This window comes from Oncorhynchus tshawytscha, linkage group LG31, assembly GCF_018296145.1.
Source record: "Oncorhynchus tshawytscha isolate Ot180627B linkage group LG31, Otsh_v2.0, whole genome shotgun sequence".
NCBI lineage: Eukaryota > Metazoa > Chordata > Actinopteri > Salmoniformes > Salmonidae > Oncorhynchus > Oncorhynchus tshawytscha.
The window spans coordinates 39107093-39120943 of NC_056459.1; the positions used below are offsets into that span (position 1 = coordinate 39107093).

At 43.7% G+C, this 13851-nt stretch overlaps 2 protein-coding genes across 4 annotated transcripts in view; one reads left to right on the plus strand and one right to left on the minus strand.

The window, feature by feature from the left end:
- The window catches only part of LOC112229181 (type 2 phosphatidylinositol 4,5-bisphosphate 4-phosphatase), a 34704-nt gene extending 24569 nt beyond the window's left edge, over positions 1–10135 (minus strand). Inside the window, exon 1 of one of the 2 annotated variants that reach the window (XM_042310101.1) lies at positions 9066–10135. In XM_042310101.1, the coding sequence (XP_042166035.1) occupies positions 9066–9174 (109 nt within the window). In that variant the 5' untranslated portion in view covers positions 9175–10135. The remainder of the gene's footprint in view (positions 1–9065) is intronic. The other variant, XM_042310102.1, reaches the window with a different exon arrangement.
- Positions 10136–10215: 80 nt separating this feature from the next.
- The window catches only part of otud6b (OTU deubiquitinase 6B), a 34670-nt gene continuing 31034 nt past the window's right edge, over positions 10216–13851 (plus strand). The window contains exons 1-2 of one of the 2 annotated variants that reach the window (XM_042310100.1): positions 10216–10474; positions 12279–12427. In XM_042310100.1, coding sequence (XP_042166034.1) covers positions 10399–10474; positions 12279–12427 — 225 coding nt within the window. In that variant the 5' untranslated portion in view covers positions 10216–10398. The remainder of the gene's footprint in view (positions 10475–12278; positions 12428–13851) is intronic. The other variant, XM_042310099.1, reaches the window with a different exon arrangement.

Here is a 13851-nt window from a genome sequence, read left to right on the forward strand (position 1 = left end):
AAGAGGTAGGTAAAGAAATACAACAGTAAAAAGACAGGCTACACAGTAGACAGGCTATATACAGTAGAGAGGCTATATACAGTAGAGAGGCTATATACAGTAGAGGGGCTATATACAGTAGAGGGGCTATATACAGTAGAGGCTATATACAGTAGAGGCTATATACAGTAGAGAGGCTATATACAGTAGAGGCTATATACAGTAGAGAGGCTACACAGTAGACAGGCTATATACAGTAGAGGGCCTATATACAGTAGAGAGGCTATATACAGTAGACAGGCTATTAGTAGACAGGCTATATACAGTAAAAAGACAGGCTACACAGTAGACAGGCTATATACAGTAGAGAGGCTATATACAGTAGAGAGGCTATATACAGTAGAGGGGCTATATACAGTAGAGGCTATATACAGTAGAGAGGCTATATACAGTAGAGAGGCTATATACAGTAGAGAGGCTATATACAGTAGAGGCTATATACAGTAGAGGGGCTATATACAGTAGAGGCTATATACAGTAGAGAGGCTATATACAGTAGAGAGGCTATATACAGTAGAGGCTATATACAGTAGAGAGGCTATATACAGTAGAGAGGCTATATACAGTAGAGGCTATATACAGTAGAGAGGCTATATACAGTAGAGAGGCTATATACAGTAGAGGGGCTATATACAGTAGAGGCTATATACAGTAGAGAGGCTATATACAGTAGAGGGCTATATACAGTAGAGGCTATATACAGTAGAGAGGCTATATACAGTAGAGAGGCTATATACAGTAGAGGGTTATATACAGTAGAGAGGCTATATACAGTAGAGAGGCTATATACAGTAGAGAGGCTATATACAGTAGAGAGGCTATATACAGTAGAGAGGCTATATACAGTAGAGAGGTTATATACAGTAGAGAGGCTATATACAGTAGAGAGGCTATATACAGTAGAGAGGCTATATACAGTAGAGAGGCTATATACAGTAGAGGGGCTGTATACAGTAGAGAGGCTATATACAGTAGAGAGGCTATATACAGTAGAGGTTATATACAGTAGAGAGGCTATATACACTATAGAGGCTATATACAGTAGAGAGGCTATATACAGTAGAGAGGCTATGTACAGTAGAGGTTATATACAGTAGAGAGGCTATATACACTATAGAGGCTATATACAGTAGAGAGGCTATATACAGTAGAGAGGCTATGTACAGTAGAGGTTATATACAGTAGAGGTTATATACAGTAGAGAGGCTATATACAGTAGAGAGGCTATATACAGTAGAGGTTATATACAGTAGAGAGGCTATATACACTATAGAGGCTATATACAGTAGAGAGGCTATATACAGTAGCGAGGCTATATACAGTAGAGAGGCTATATACAGTAGAGAGGCTATAATAATTTTGCACGCCCAATTTTTCAGTTTTTGATTTGTTAAAAAAGTTTGAAATATCCAATAAATGTCGTTCCACTTCATGATTGTGTCCCACTTGTTGTTGATTCTTCACAAAAAAATACAGTTTTATATCTTTACGTTTGAAGCCTGAAATGTGGCAAAAGGTCGCAAAGTTCAAGGGGGCCGAATACTTTCGCAAGGCACTGTATATACAGTAGCGAGGCTATATACAGTAGCGGTTCCGCAGGTGGGGACCACAGACCACTTCTCAGTTCCTATGCTTCCTGGCTGATGTTTTGGTCACTTTTGAATGCTGGCGGTGCTTTCACTCTAGTGGTAGCATGAGACGGAGTCTACAACCCACACAAGTGGCTCAGGTAGTGCAGCTCATCCAGGATGGTACATCAATGCGAGCTGTGGCAAGAAGGTTTGCTGTGTCTGTCAGCGTAGTGTCCAGACCATGGAGGCGCTACCAGGAGACAGGCTAGTACATCAGGAGACGTGGAGGAGGCCGTAGGAGGGCAACAACCTCCGCCTTTGTGCAAGGAGGAGCAGGAGGAGCACTGCCAGAGCCCTGCAAAATGACCTCCAGCAGGCCACAAATGTGCATGTGTCTGCTCAAACGGTCAGAAACAGACTCCATGAGGGTGGTATGAGGGCCCGATGTCCACAGGTGGGGGTTGTGCTTACAGCCCAACACCATGCAGGACGTTTGGCATTTGCCAGAGAACACCAAGATTGGCAAATTCGCCACTGGCGCCCTGTGCTCTTCACAGATGAAAGCAGGTTCACACTGAACACATGTGACAGACGTGACAGTCTGGAGACGCCGTGGAGAACGTTCTGCTGCCTGCAACATCCTCCAGCATGACCGGTTTGGCGGTGGGTCAGTCATGGTGTGGGGTGTCATTTCTTTGGGGGTCCGCACAGCCCTCCATGTGCTCGCCAGAGGTAGCCTGACTGCCATTAGGTACCGAGATGAGATCCTCAGACCCCTTGTGAGACCATATGCTGGTGCGGTTGGCCCTGGGTTCCTCCTAATGCAAGACAATGCTAGACCTCATGTGTCTGGAGTGCGTCAGCAGTTCCTGCAAGAGGAAGGCATTGATGCTATGGACTGACCCGCCCGTTCCCCAGACCTGAATCCAATTGTGGAGGCCACACACACTACTGAGGCTCATTTTGACTTGTTTTAAGGACATTACATCAAAGTTGGATCAGCCCGTAGTGTGGTTTTCCACTTGAATTTTGAGTGTGACTCCAAATCCAGACCTCCATGGGTTGATAAATTTGATTTCCATTAATAATTTTTGTGTGGTTTTGTTGTCAGCACATTCAACTATGTAAAGAAAAAAGTATTTAATAAGAATATTTCATTCATTCAGATCTAGGATGTGTTATTTTAGTGTTCCCTTTATTTTTTTGAGCAGTGTATGATAAACAGAGAGTAGCAGCAGTGTAAAGAAGGGTTGGGGGCACACAATGCAAATAGTCCGGGTAACCATTTGGTTACCTGTTCAGGAGTCTTATGGCTTGGGGGTAAAAACTGTTGAGAAGCCTTTTTGTCCTAGACTTGGCACTCCGGTACCGCTTGCCATGCGGTAGTAGAGAGAACAGTCTATGACTGGGGTGGCTGGGGTCTTTTTTTAGGGCCTTCCTTTGACACCACCTGGTATAGAGGTCCTGGATGACAGGAAGCTTAGCCCCAATGATGTGCTGGGCCGTACGCACTACCCTCTGAAGTGCCTTGCGATCAGAGGCCAAGCAATTGCCGTACCAGACAGTGATGCAACCAGTCAAGATGCTCTCTGTTGCAGCTGTAGAACCTTTGAGGATCTTAGGACCCATGCCAAATCTTTTTAGTTTCCTGAGGGGGAATAGGTTTTGTCGTGCCCTCTTCACGACTGTCTTGGTGTGTTTGGACCATTCTAGTTTGTTGTTGATGTGGACACCAAGGATCTTGAAGCTCTCGGGTGCGCACCTGGTGCTAACGAGCTATACGTGCTAAAGTCTAACCTCTAAATATTAATTTAAAGTCCAAATTATGTAACAGTGCACTAAGTGAATTCTCCAAGAAGTTGCTTCTTGATTAATTAGTGTCAAATATATAGTGTTCTCTCTGCTAGCGCGCGGCAAGTCTGGAACCAGCAGGACCCTGAACATCTTCTACGCCATAAGGCTGCTAAATAGTTAACCACCCTGAACATCTTCTACGCCATAAGGCTGCTAAATAGTTAACCACCCTGAACATCTTCTACGCCATAAGGCTGCTAAATAGTTAACCACCCTGAACATCTTCTACGCCATAAGGCTGCTAAATAGTTAACCACCCTGAACATCTTCTACGCCATAAGGCTGCTAAATAGTTAACCACCCTGAACATCTTCTACACCATAAGGTAAATAGTTAACCACCCTGAACAATCTACCGGGGGTAAATTCAATTGATTGGACATGATTTGGAAAGGCACACACCTGTCTAATTAACACACCTGTCTATATAAGATCCCACAGCTGACAGTGCATGTCTGAGGGTGTTTCACCCCCAAGTTGCCCTACAAGTGCATTTAACCCCACTCACAGCCAACAGTTCAGAGTTTACAAATAAATCTGGTAGGAAAGCTGGGATTCCCCTCTAACAAAGGCCATTAAAACCAATTTTATTTTGTTTTGTTTTTCGCAATTGTGCATTTGTCTGCTTGTCAGAATGCACTTTTCTCTCGTTATGCCACTCATAATGCACCACCAGAGGACTATTTATCTCACGTAGAACACAACAACAACGAGCCGAGGAGCAGTTTGTCTCTTGTTAAGTCAGTCACTGAGTCACTCAGTTAGCCATGTCAGCCACAGGAGGTTGGTGGAACCTTAATTGGGAAGGACAGACTGGTGGTAATGGCTGGAGCGGAATGATACCAATCACATGGTTCCCATGGTTCCCATGTACACCAATCACATGGTTCCCACGGTTCCCACGGTTCCCACGTACACCAATCACATGGTTCCCACGGTTCCCATGTACACGAATCACACGGTTCCCACGGTTCCCATGTACACCAATCACATGGTTCCCATGTACACCAATCACACGGTTCCCACGGTTCCCATGTACACCAATCACACGGTTCCCACGGTTCCCATGTATGTACACCAATCACACGGTTCCCACGGTTCCCATGTACACCAATCACACGGTTCCCACGGTTCCCATGTACACCAATCACACGGTTCCCACGGTTCCCATGTACACCAATCACACGGTTCCCACGGTTCCCATGTACACCAAACACATGGTTCCCATGTACACCAATCACATGGTTCCCATGTACACCAATCACATGGTTCCCATGTACACCAATCACATGCTTCCCATGTACACCAATCACATGCTTCCCATGTACACCAATCACATGCTTCCCATGTACACCAATCACATGCTTCCCATGGTTCCCATGTACACCAATCACATGCTTCCCATGTACACCAATCACATGGTTCCCACGTACACCAATCACATGGTTCCCATGGTTCCCACGTACACCAATCACATGGTTCCCACGTACACCAATCACATGGTTCCCACGTACACCAATCACATGGTTCCCATGGTTCCCACGTACACCAATCACATGGTTCCCACGTACACCAATCACATGGTTCCCACGTACACCAATCACATGGTTCCCACGTACACCAATCACATGGTTCCCACGGTTCCCATGTACACCAATCACATGGTTCCCACGGTTCCCATGTACACCAATCACATGCTTCCCATGTACACCAATCACATGCTTCCCATGTACACCAATCACATGCTTCCCATGTACACCAATCACATGGTTCCCACGGTTCCCATGTACACCAATCACATGGTTCCCATGGTTCCCATGTACACCAATCACATGCTTCCCATGTACACCAATCACATGGTTCCCACGTACACCAATCACATGGTTCCCATGGTTCCCACGTACACCAATCACATGGTTCCCACGTACACCAATCACATGGTTCCCACGGTTCCCATGTACACCAATCACATGGTTCCCACGGTTCCCACGTACACCAATCACATGGTTCCCACGGTTCCCACGTACACCAATCACATGGTTCCCACGGTTCCCACGTACACCAATCACATGGTTCCCACGTACACCAATCACATGGTTCCCACGTTCACATGGTTCCCACGTACACCAATCACATGGTTCCCACGTACACCAATCACATGGTTCCCACGGTTCCCATGTACACCAATCACATGGTTCCCACGGTTCCCATGTACACCAATCACATGCTTCCCATGTACACCAATCACATGCTTCCCATGTACACCAATCACATGCTTCCCATGTACACCAATCACATGGTTCCCACGGTTCCCATGTACACCAATCACATGGTTCCCATGGTTCCCATGTACACCAATCACATGCTTCCCATGTACACCAATCACATGGTTCCCACGTACACCAATCACATGGTTCCCATGGTTCCCACGTACACCAATCACATGGTTCCCACGTACACCAATCACATGGTTCCCACGGTTCCCACGTACACCAATCACATGGTTCCCACGGTTCCCACGTACACCAATCACATGGTTCCCACGGTTCCCACGTACACCAATCACATGGTTCCCACGGTTCCCACGTACACCAATCACATGGTTCCCACGTACACCAATCACATGGTTCCCACGTACACCAATCACATGGTTCCCACGTACACCAATCACATGGTTCCCACGTACACCAATCACATGGTTCCCATGTACACCAATCACATGGTTCCCATGGTTCCCATGTACACCAATCACATGGTTCCCATGTACACCAATCACATGGTTCCCATGGTTCCCATGTACACCAATCACATGGTTCCCATGGTTCCCATGTACACCAATCACATGGTTCCCATGTACACCAATCACATGGTTCCCATGTACACCAATCACATGGTTCCCATGTACACCAATCACATGGTTCCCATGTACACCAATCACATGGTTCCCATGTACACCAATCACATGGTTCCCATGTACACCAATCACATGGTTCCCATGTACACCAATCACATGGTTCCCATGGTTCCCATGTACACCAATCACATGGTTCCCATGGTTCCCATGTACACCAATCACATGGTTTCCATGTACACCAATCACATGGTTCCCATGGTTCCCATGTACACCAATCACATGGTTCCCATGTACACCAATCACATGGTTCCCACATACACCAATCACATGGTTCCCACGTACACCAATCACATGGTTCCCACGTACACCAATCACATGGTTCCCACGTACACCAATCACATGGTTCCCACGGTTCCCATGTACACGAATCACATGGTTCCCACGGTTCCCATGTACACCAATCACATGGTTCCCACGGTTCCCATGTACACCAATCACATGGTTCCCATGTACACCAAACACATGGTTCCCATGGAAAAGGGTTCCAATAAGAATGTAGTCTCTGTGTTCTAACTCTGCACCATAATGGGAAAAGGGTTCCAATAAGAATGTAGTCTCTGTGTTCTAACTCTGCACCATAATGGGAAAAGGGTTCCAATAAGAATGTAGACTCTGTGTTCTAACTCTGCACCATAATGGGAAAAGGGTTCCAATAAGAATGTAGTCTCTGTGTTCTAACTCTGCACCATAATGGGAAAAGGGTTCCAATAAGAATGTAGTCTCTGTGTTCTAACTCTGCACCATAATGGGAAAAGGGTTCCAATAAGAATGTAGTCTCTGTGTTCTAACTCTGCACCATAATGGGAAAAGGGTTCCAATAAGAATGTAGTCTCTGTGTTCTAACTCTGCACCATAATGGGAAAAGGGTTCCAATAAGAATGTAGTCTCTGTGTTCTAACTCTGCACCATAATGGGAAAAGGGTTCCAATAAGAATGTAGTCTCTGTGTTCTAACTCTGCACCATAATGGGAAAAGGGTTCCAATAAGAATGTAGTCTCTGTGTTCTAACTCTGCACCATAATGGGAAAAGGGTTCCAATAAGAATGTAGTCTCTGTGTTCTAACTCTGCACCATAATGGGAAAAGGGTTCCAATAAGAATGTAGTCTCTGTGTTCTAACTCTGCACCATAATGGGAAAAGGGTTCCAATAAGAATGTAGTCTCTGTGTTCTAACTCTGCACCATAATGGGAAAAGGGTTCCAATAAGAATGTAGTCTCTGTGTTCTAACTCTGCACCATAATGGGAAAAGGGTTCCAATAAGAATGTAGTCTCTGTGTTCTAACTCTGCACCATAATGGGAAAAGGGTTCCAATAAGAATGTAGTCTCTGTGTTCTAACTCTGCACCATAATGGGAAAAGGGTTCCAATAAGAATGTAGTCTCTGTGTTCTAACTCTGCACCATAATGGGAAAAGGGTTCCAATAAGAATGTAGTCTCTGTGTTCTAACTCTGCACCATAATGGGAAAAGGGTTCCAATAAGAATGTAGTCTCTGTGTTCTAACTCTGCACCATAATGGGAAAAGGGTTCCAATAAGAATGTAGTCTCTGTGTTCTAACTCTGCACCATAATGGGAAAAGGGTTCCAATAAGAATGTAGTCTCTGTGTTCTAACTCTGCACCATAATGGGAAAAGGGTTCCAATAAGAATGTAGTCTCTGAGAAAAGCGTGTCTTGACAAAGATTTGAGGTTTACTGTAGGTTAGTAGGCTCTCCAGTCATTTGAATGGGGAACATGCTGATTTCACAACAGGGCTGTGTATATTATCATCTGAATATCACTGTGCTAAACAGAGGGAACAATGGCCCTACGCATTCAGATCACCCACAAGGACCCTGTGTGTTTAACTGTACATATGAAATACACTACAACACTACACAGAGGAATCGTGCTTCCAGAGAACACATAGTGAAGGGCTCATCCACAACATGCATAACTGAGCCTATATGTCATGCATGGAGAGTAATGGATAGTAATACCAACCTAAACATGCATTTCATGGATGTGTATGATCCAGTCAAATGAAAGAGGTTTATAATATATATATATATGTTACAGTGGAGGCTGGTGGGAGGACCTATAGGAAGATGGGCTCATTGTAATGGCTGGAATGGTATAAACGGAACGGTATTAAACATCAACCATATGGAAACCACATGTTCGGCTCCTTGCCTTCAAAACCATTCCAGCCATTACAATGGGCCCATCCTCCTATAGCCCCTCCCACTGATGGGTTATAAAAATACTCATTCATAGCCTAGTGGCCCGTTATGTTCAATTTGCATGGGCCTAATGTCTTATGGACTCAACAACCACACAACGTTGAGATGGGATTTTTTTCAGGATTTGTGAGTTATACTGGTATCCTCTGATTAATAATGTCCTTCCTGCTCATCTCAAGTAATGGCTGACAGCATCATATCCTTTTAGAAGACGTGTAAACAGTATTACCCAGCAACACAGATCGTGATGCGAGTAATTTCTGCAGAATACTTAATTGAATACAACTGGAATTTTTCTGAAAATATTCGGCTAGGCCTTCTACTGCAAGCTCAACCTTTTCATTTCTGACTGATGCCCTTCTCTTGCCCGTTACAATTTAACGCACTACGCAAAAATAATGCTCAACACGATACTCGCAAAATGATTCAGCATTCATGGGGGAGTCATAGCCTGAATTCGGTTTACCTCTCGGGCTCGTGTCCTGCAGGTACGAAGGCGGTCCCGACGGTGTGACATTCCCAGAGTTCGGTGCTGAGAGCAGCGGGGACCGTTCATCCATGCCTTCGTCGGCCATGGCGGCAGCAGTTCACCCAAACCAGACGAATAAACACCGAGAAGAAGTAGAGCCTCTCCTCTGGCCAGTGTTTCCTTGGGAGGGGGGCGGCCAGCAGATCCGTGGTAGCCTACTGCTCCGGAGAGGGCACTTCCTCGGAGGTGGAGCTACACAGACCTCAACAGGACCGGGTGGGAGGGTTGTGAGTGACTGAATGCAGAGAGAGAGAGCCAGACACCCCAACCCAACACGTTCCCCTCAGGCTCAGTGGTGGCATGCCTTTTAGTGGGCCTGAAAACTAGACTAAATCAGCAATGAATTCTTTGAGATACAGTTTACATCCTCCAGAATGAGGAATAATATACTACTAGACCCTAGGGGCTACTGTAGACAGGCTATATTATATTGTATTATCTGTTTAAAAGATTCAACAAAACTATCCAAGAATATTCAATATTATATTCTGATCTTGGTGGTGGATGAGGTGTAAAAGCGGTTTGGGTGTCTAGAAAAACAAGCACTAAATAAATCCAATCGATGAACGATCTTTTCTGTTTTATTCTATTCTGATCTACGTTTAACAGATAATAAAAACACACTCAAAGGACCTCTGAATGATATAGGTGTGTTTTCTAAAACAGTGTGGTTTGGTCCCAGCAAAATAGAATACATTCTTGAAGATCTGCTACTTCTATCATTTTCACCTCAGTTACCAATAATATATTAAATCAGATCGATCATATCTCTACTAGCCATAACAAAAGTATGAATTCAAATCATTCTGTGATTGATGTTGAAGACAGTATTTTTTTTAGACGTATTTGTTATTTAAATTAAGTTTCACTGACGTTTTGCTCATTGCCAATTCCATATAATCGGATATAATCGATCTTTGAGAAACAAACGTTTTAAAGATTCCTGAAAATAAGGAAATCGAACTTAAGTTGAACGTGAAACAGCGATTTTGGGGACAAAAATAAAAACGTTGTTATTCGACTAGAACCTAAAGGCCCTAACAAATCAACTAAGGAAACTGTTGCGATATGATGACCAATAAGATCGCGATACTTCAGTACCCGGAAGTGGATGGTGCTCAACACGTTTCAATTGTAATGGATGGCCAGCTGACGTAAACTTGTATCTGATATTAATAATGTTCCGATTCTACATAACAGCAAAACCATAACGTTGAATTGGATATATATATATATGTTACAGTATTTATAAAATAACAAAAATACAGTCATGGAAGATGTAACGATAGAGACAGCCGAGGAGATCTTAGCCAAGCAACATCGCAAGGAGAAGAAGGACCTGCAAGGTTGGTAGCTAGATGTAGTGTTATGATTTACAATTATGTCTTTGCTAGCTAGCCACTTTTACAATGACTGTTTTAATAATTTGCAATTCAACATGTACTGGTAATCACGCTGTAGCATCCTGAGTGGGATAGATATGACATACCTATCTGTTATTCTAGCTAGCTAATAATAACAAGTCTAACTTTTTGAAAATCAAGACAGCAATTTAGTTTAGCCAAATAAACTTGTATATGACTGCTGTAGGCTTTTGTTATGACTGCTGTAGGATGTTGATATGGCCGTATGACTGCTGTAGGATGTTGATATGGCCGTATGACTGCTGTAGGCTGTTGTTATGGCCGTATGACTGCTGTAGGATGTTGTTATGACCGTATGACTGCTGTAGGATGTTGATATGGCCGTATGACTGCTGTAGGCTGTTGTTATGACTGCTGTAGGCTGTTGTTATGGCCGTATGACTGCTGTAGGCTGTTGTTATGGCCGTATGACTGCTGTAGGCTGTTGATATGGCCGTATGACTGCTGTAGGCTGTTGTTATGGCCGTATGACTGCTGTAGGCTGTTGTTATGGCCGTATGACTGCTGTAGGCTGTTGTTATGACCGTATGACTGCTGTAGGATGTTGTTATGGCCGTATGACTACTGTAGACTATTGTTATGACTGCTGTAGGCTGTTGTTATGGCCGTATGACTGCTGTAGGCTGTTGTTATGGCCGTATGACTACTGTAGGCTGTTGATATGGCCGTATGACTGCTGTAGGCTGTTGATATGGCCGTATGACTGCTGTAGGCTGTTGAAATGGCCGTATGACTGCTGTAGGCTGTTGTTATGGCCGTATGACTGCTGTAGGCTGTTGTTATGGCCGTATGACTGCTGTAGGATGTTGTTATGGCCGTATGACTACTGTAGACTATTGTTATGACTCCTGTAGGCTGTTGTTATGGCCGTATGACTGCTGTAGGCTGTTGTTATGGCCGTATGACTACTGTAGACTATTGTTATGACTGCTGTAGGCTGTTGTTATGGCCGTATGACTGCTGTAGGCTGTTGTTATGACCGTATGACTGCTGTAGGATGTTGTTATGGCCGTATGACTACTGTAGACTATTGTTATGACTGCTGTAGGCTGTTGTTATGGCCGTATGACTGCTGTAGGCTGTTGTTATGGCCTTATGACTGCTGTAGGCTGTTGATATGGCCGTATGACTGCTGTAGGCTGTTGATATGGCCGTATGACTGCTGTAGGCTGTTGTTATGGCCGTATGACTGCTGTAGGCTGTTGTTATGGCCGTATGACTGCTGTAGGCTGTTGTTATGGCCGTATGACTGCTGTAGGCTGTTGTTATGATGACTGCTGTAGGATGTTGTTGTGGCCGTATGACTGCTGTAGACTGTTGATATGGCCGTATGACTGCTGTAGGCTGTTGTTATGGCCGTATGACTGCTGTAGGCTGTTGTTATGGCCGTATGACTGCTGTAGGCTGTTGTTATGACCATATGACTGCTGTAGATGTTGTTATGGCCGTATGACTGCTGTAGGATGTTGTTATGACTGCTGTAGGCTGTTGTTATGACTGCTGTAGGCTGTTGTTATGACTGCTGTAGGCTGTTGTTATGACTGCTGTAGGCTGTTGTTATGGCCGTATGACTGCTGTAGGATGTTGTTATGACTGCTGTAGGCTGTTGTTATGACTGCTGTAGGCTGTTGTTATGGCCGTATGACTGCTGTAGGATGTTGTTATGACTGCTGTAGGCTGTTGTGATATGTGAGAAGCGGACATAAACCACTCATAAATGTTTCAGCTCAAATCCAGAGCATGAAAAATGCTGTCCCCAAAAATGACAAGAAGAGGCGTAAACAGCTGACTGAGGACATTGTGAAGCTGGAGGCTGAGCTGAATCAGAAACACAACGAGGAGCTCCAACAACTGGACTCGTCAGGAGAGAAGACGGTAACTGTTGTCTACATATCAGCCATACTGATGACCAATCAAATCTGTTGTCTTCATATCAGCCATACTGATGACCAATCAAATCTGTTGTCTTCATATCAGCCATACTGATGACCAATCAAATCTGTTGTCTACATACCAGTGGTTATATACTTTAGTAGTAGGCCTTCTTGGTAACCCAAAGGTCACTGGTTTGAAATCCCGGAGCCGACAACGTGAAAAATCTCACCACCTCACATGAATGTTTTGATGATTGTACTTAAGCTCGTTCAGAGCTAGAGGGGAAATCTTTCCAGGTCCCTGCTGCTTGGAATGAGCTTCAAAAGTTCCTGACATCACAGGAGTTCCTTTAAGTTAGTTTAAAGGTTAAACACTTTCTGTTCAATGTGGAAATGTATGTTCTCTTAACTGTAGTGCTTTGTGTTTTATGTTGTGAATGTGTCTTCAGCGTTGTTTTCTGCTATTTTGGCCAGGTATCTCTTGGAAAAGAGATCGTTTATCTCAATGCGACTAACCTGGTCATAAAAATAATAAGAAACTTGATCAAGGCATTTAACCCCAATTTCTCTAGGGGCGCTTGACAATGGTGACCCTGGCTGCGACCCAAGGTTATTATAGTAAACAGAAAAAATGAAACCAAAACTATTCATGAAGAAACTATTTGGTAAACTGAAATAAAAATAATTAACAAATCCGCTTGAAAACTACAACTATACTGAAAATATATCTTTGACTCAAACTAAATAAAAATCATCATGAATTATGTTGCATGTTAGAATTTGACCTGAAGTCTAGAAGAAATTCTAATGGGGTTTCAAAGGTGTTTTCAATTATATTTTTTTTTTTTTTGAGTTTAAGGTACTTCATCTGGTGAGTAAATAATTATGTGTCCAGAAGATGGCGATGTTTCCTAGCTTGTGCATCACTATCACTACAGGGGAAATCGGCTAAGTAGTTACATTCTTCTTACATCAAGTTAAAAAGCATTGTATAGGTGTGAACATGTATGAGAGCTTATACCATAGTGATTTGCACTGGTCTTTTATTTATAGGCACTATTCCTTTTCAAATCGAAGTCACATTGAGATTGACATTATTAATAACCTATCCTATCACCTGACCCATCACCTGATGTAATACCGAAGACTATCTGTATACTGGCAAGAGGCAGGACTCAATACTCTAATAATGGGAATAAATGTCCGCAAAGGCAGAAAGCAGGCGGGAGGAGGTGGGAGCAGGCTGTAACATTCTAGCCAATGAGAGGGCAGATTTGCATGTGAACAACAGGCACAACTCCGATCAAATGTTTTTTTTTCTCGAAGATGCCGGGATGTCACGTGCATTCACTTATATCATTACGTTCGTTACAACCTAAACATTATCAAACGTCTATTCAATCAAATAAGCCACACGTAGCAAAT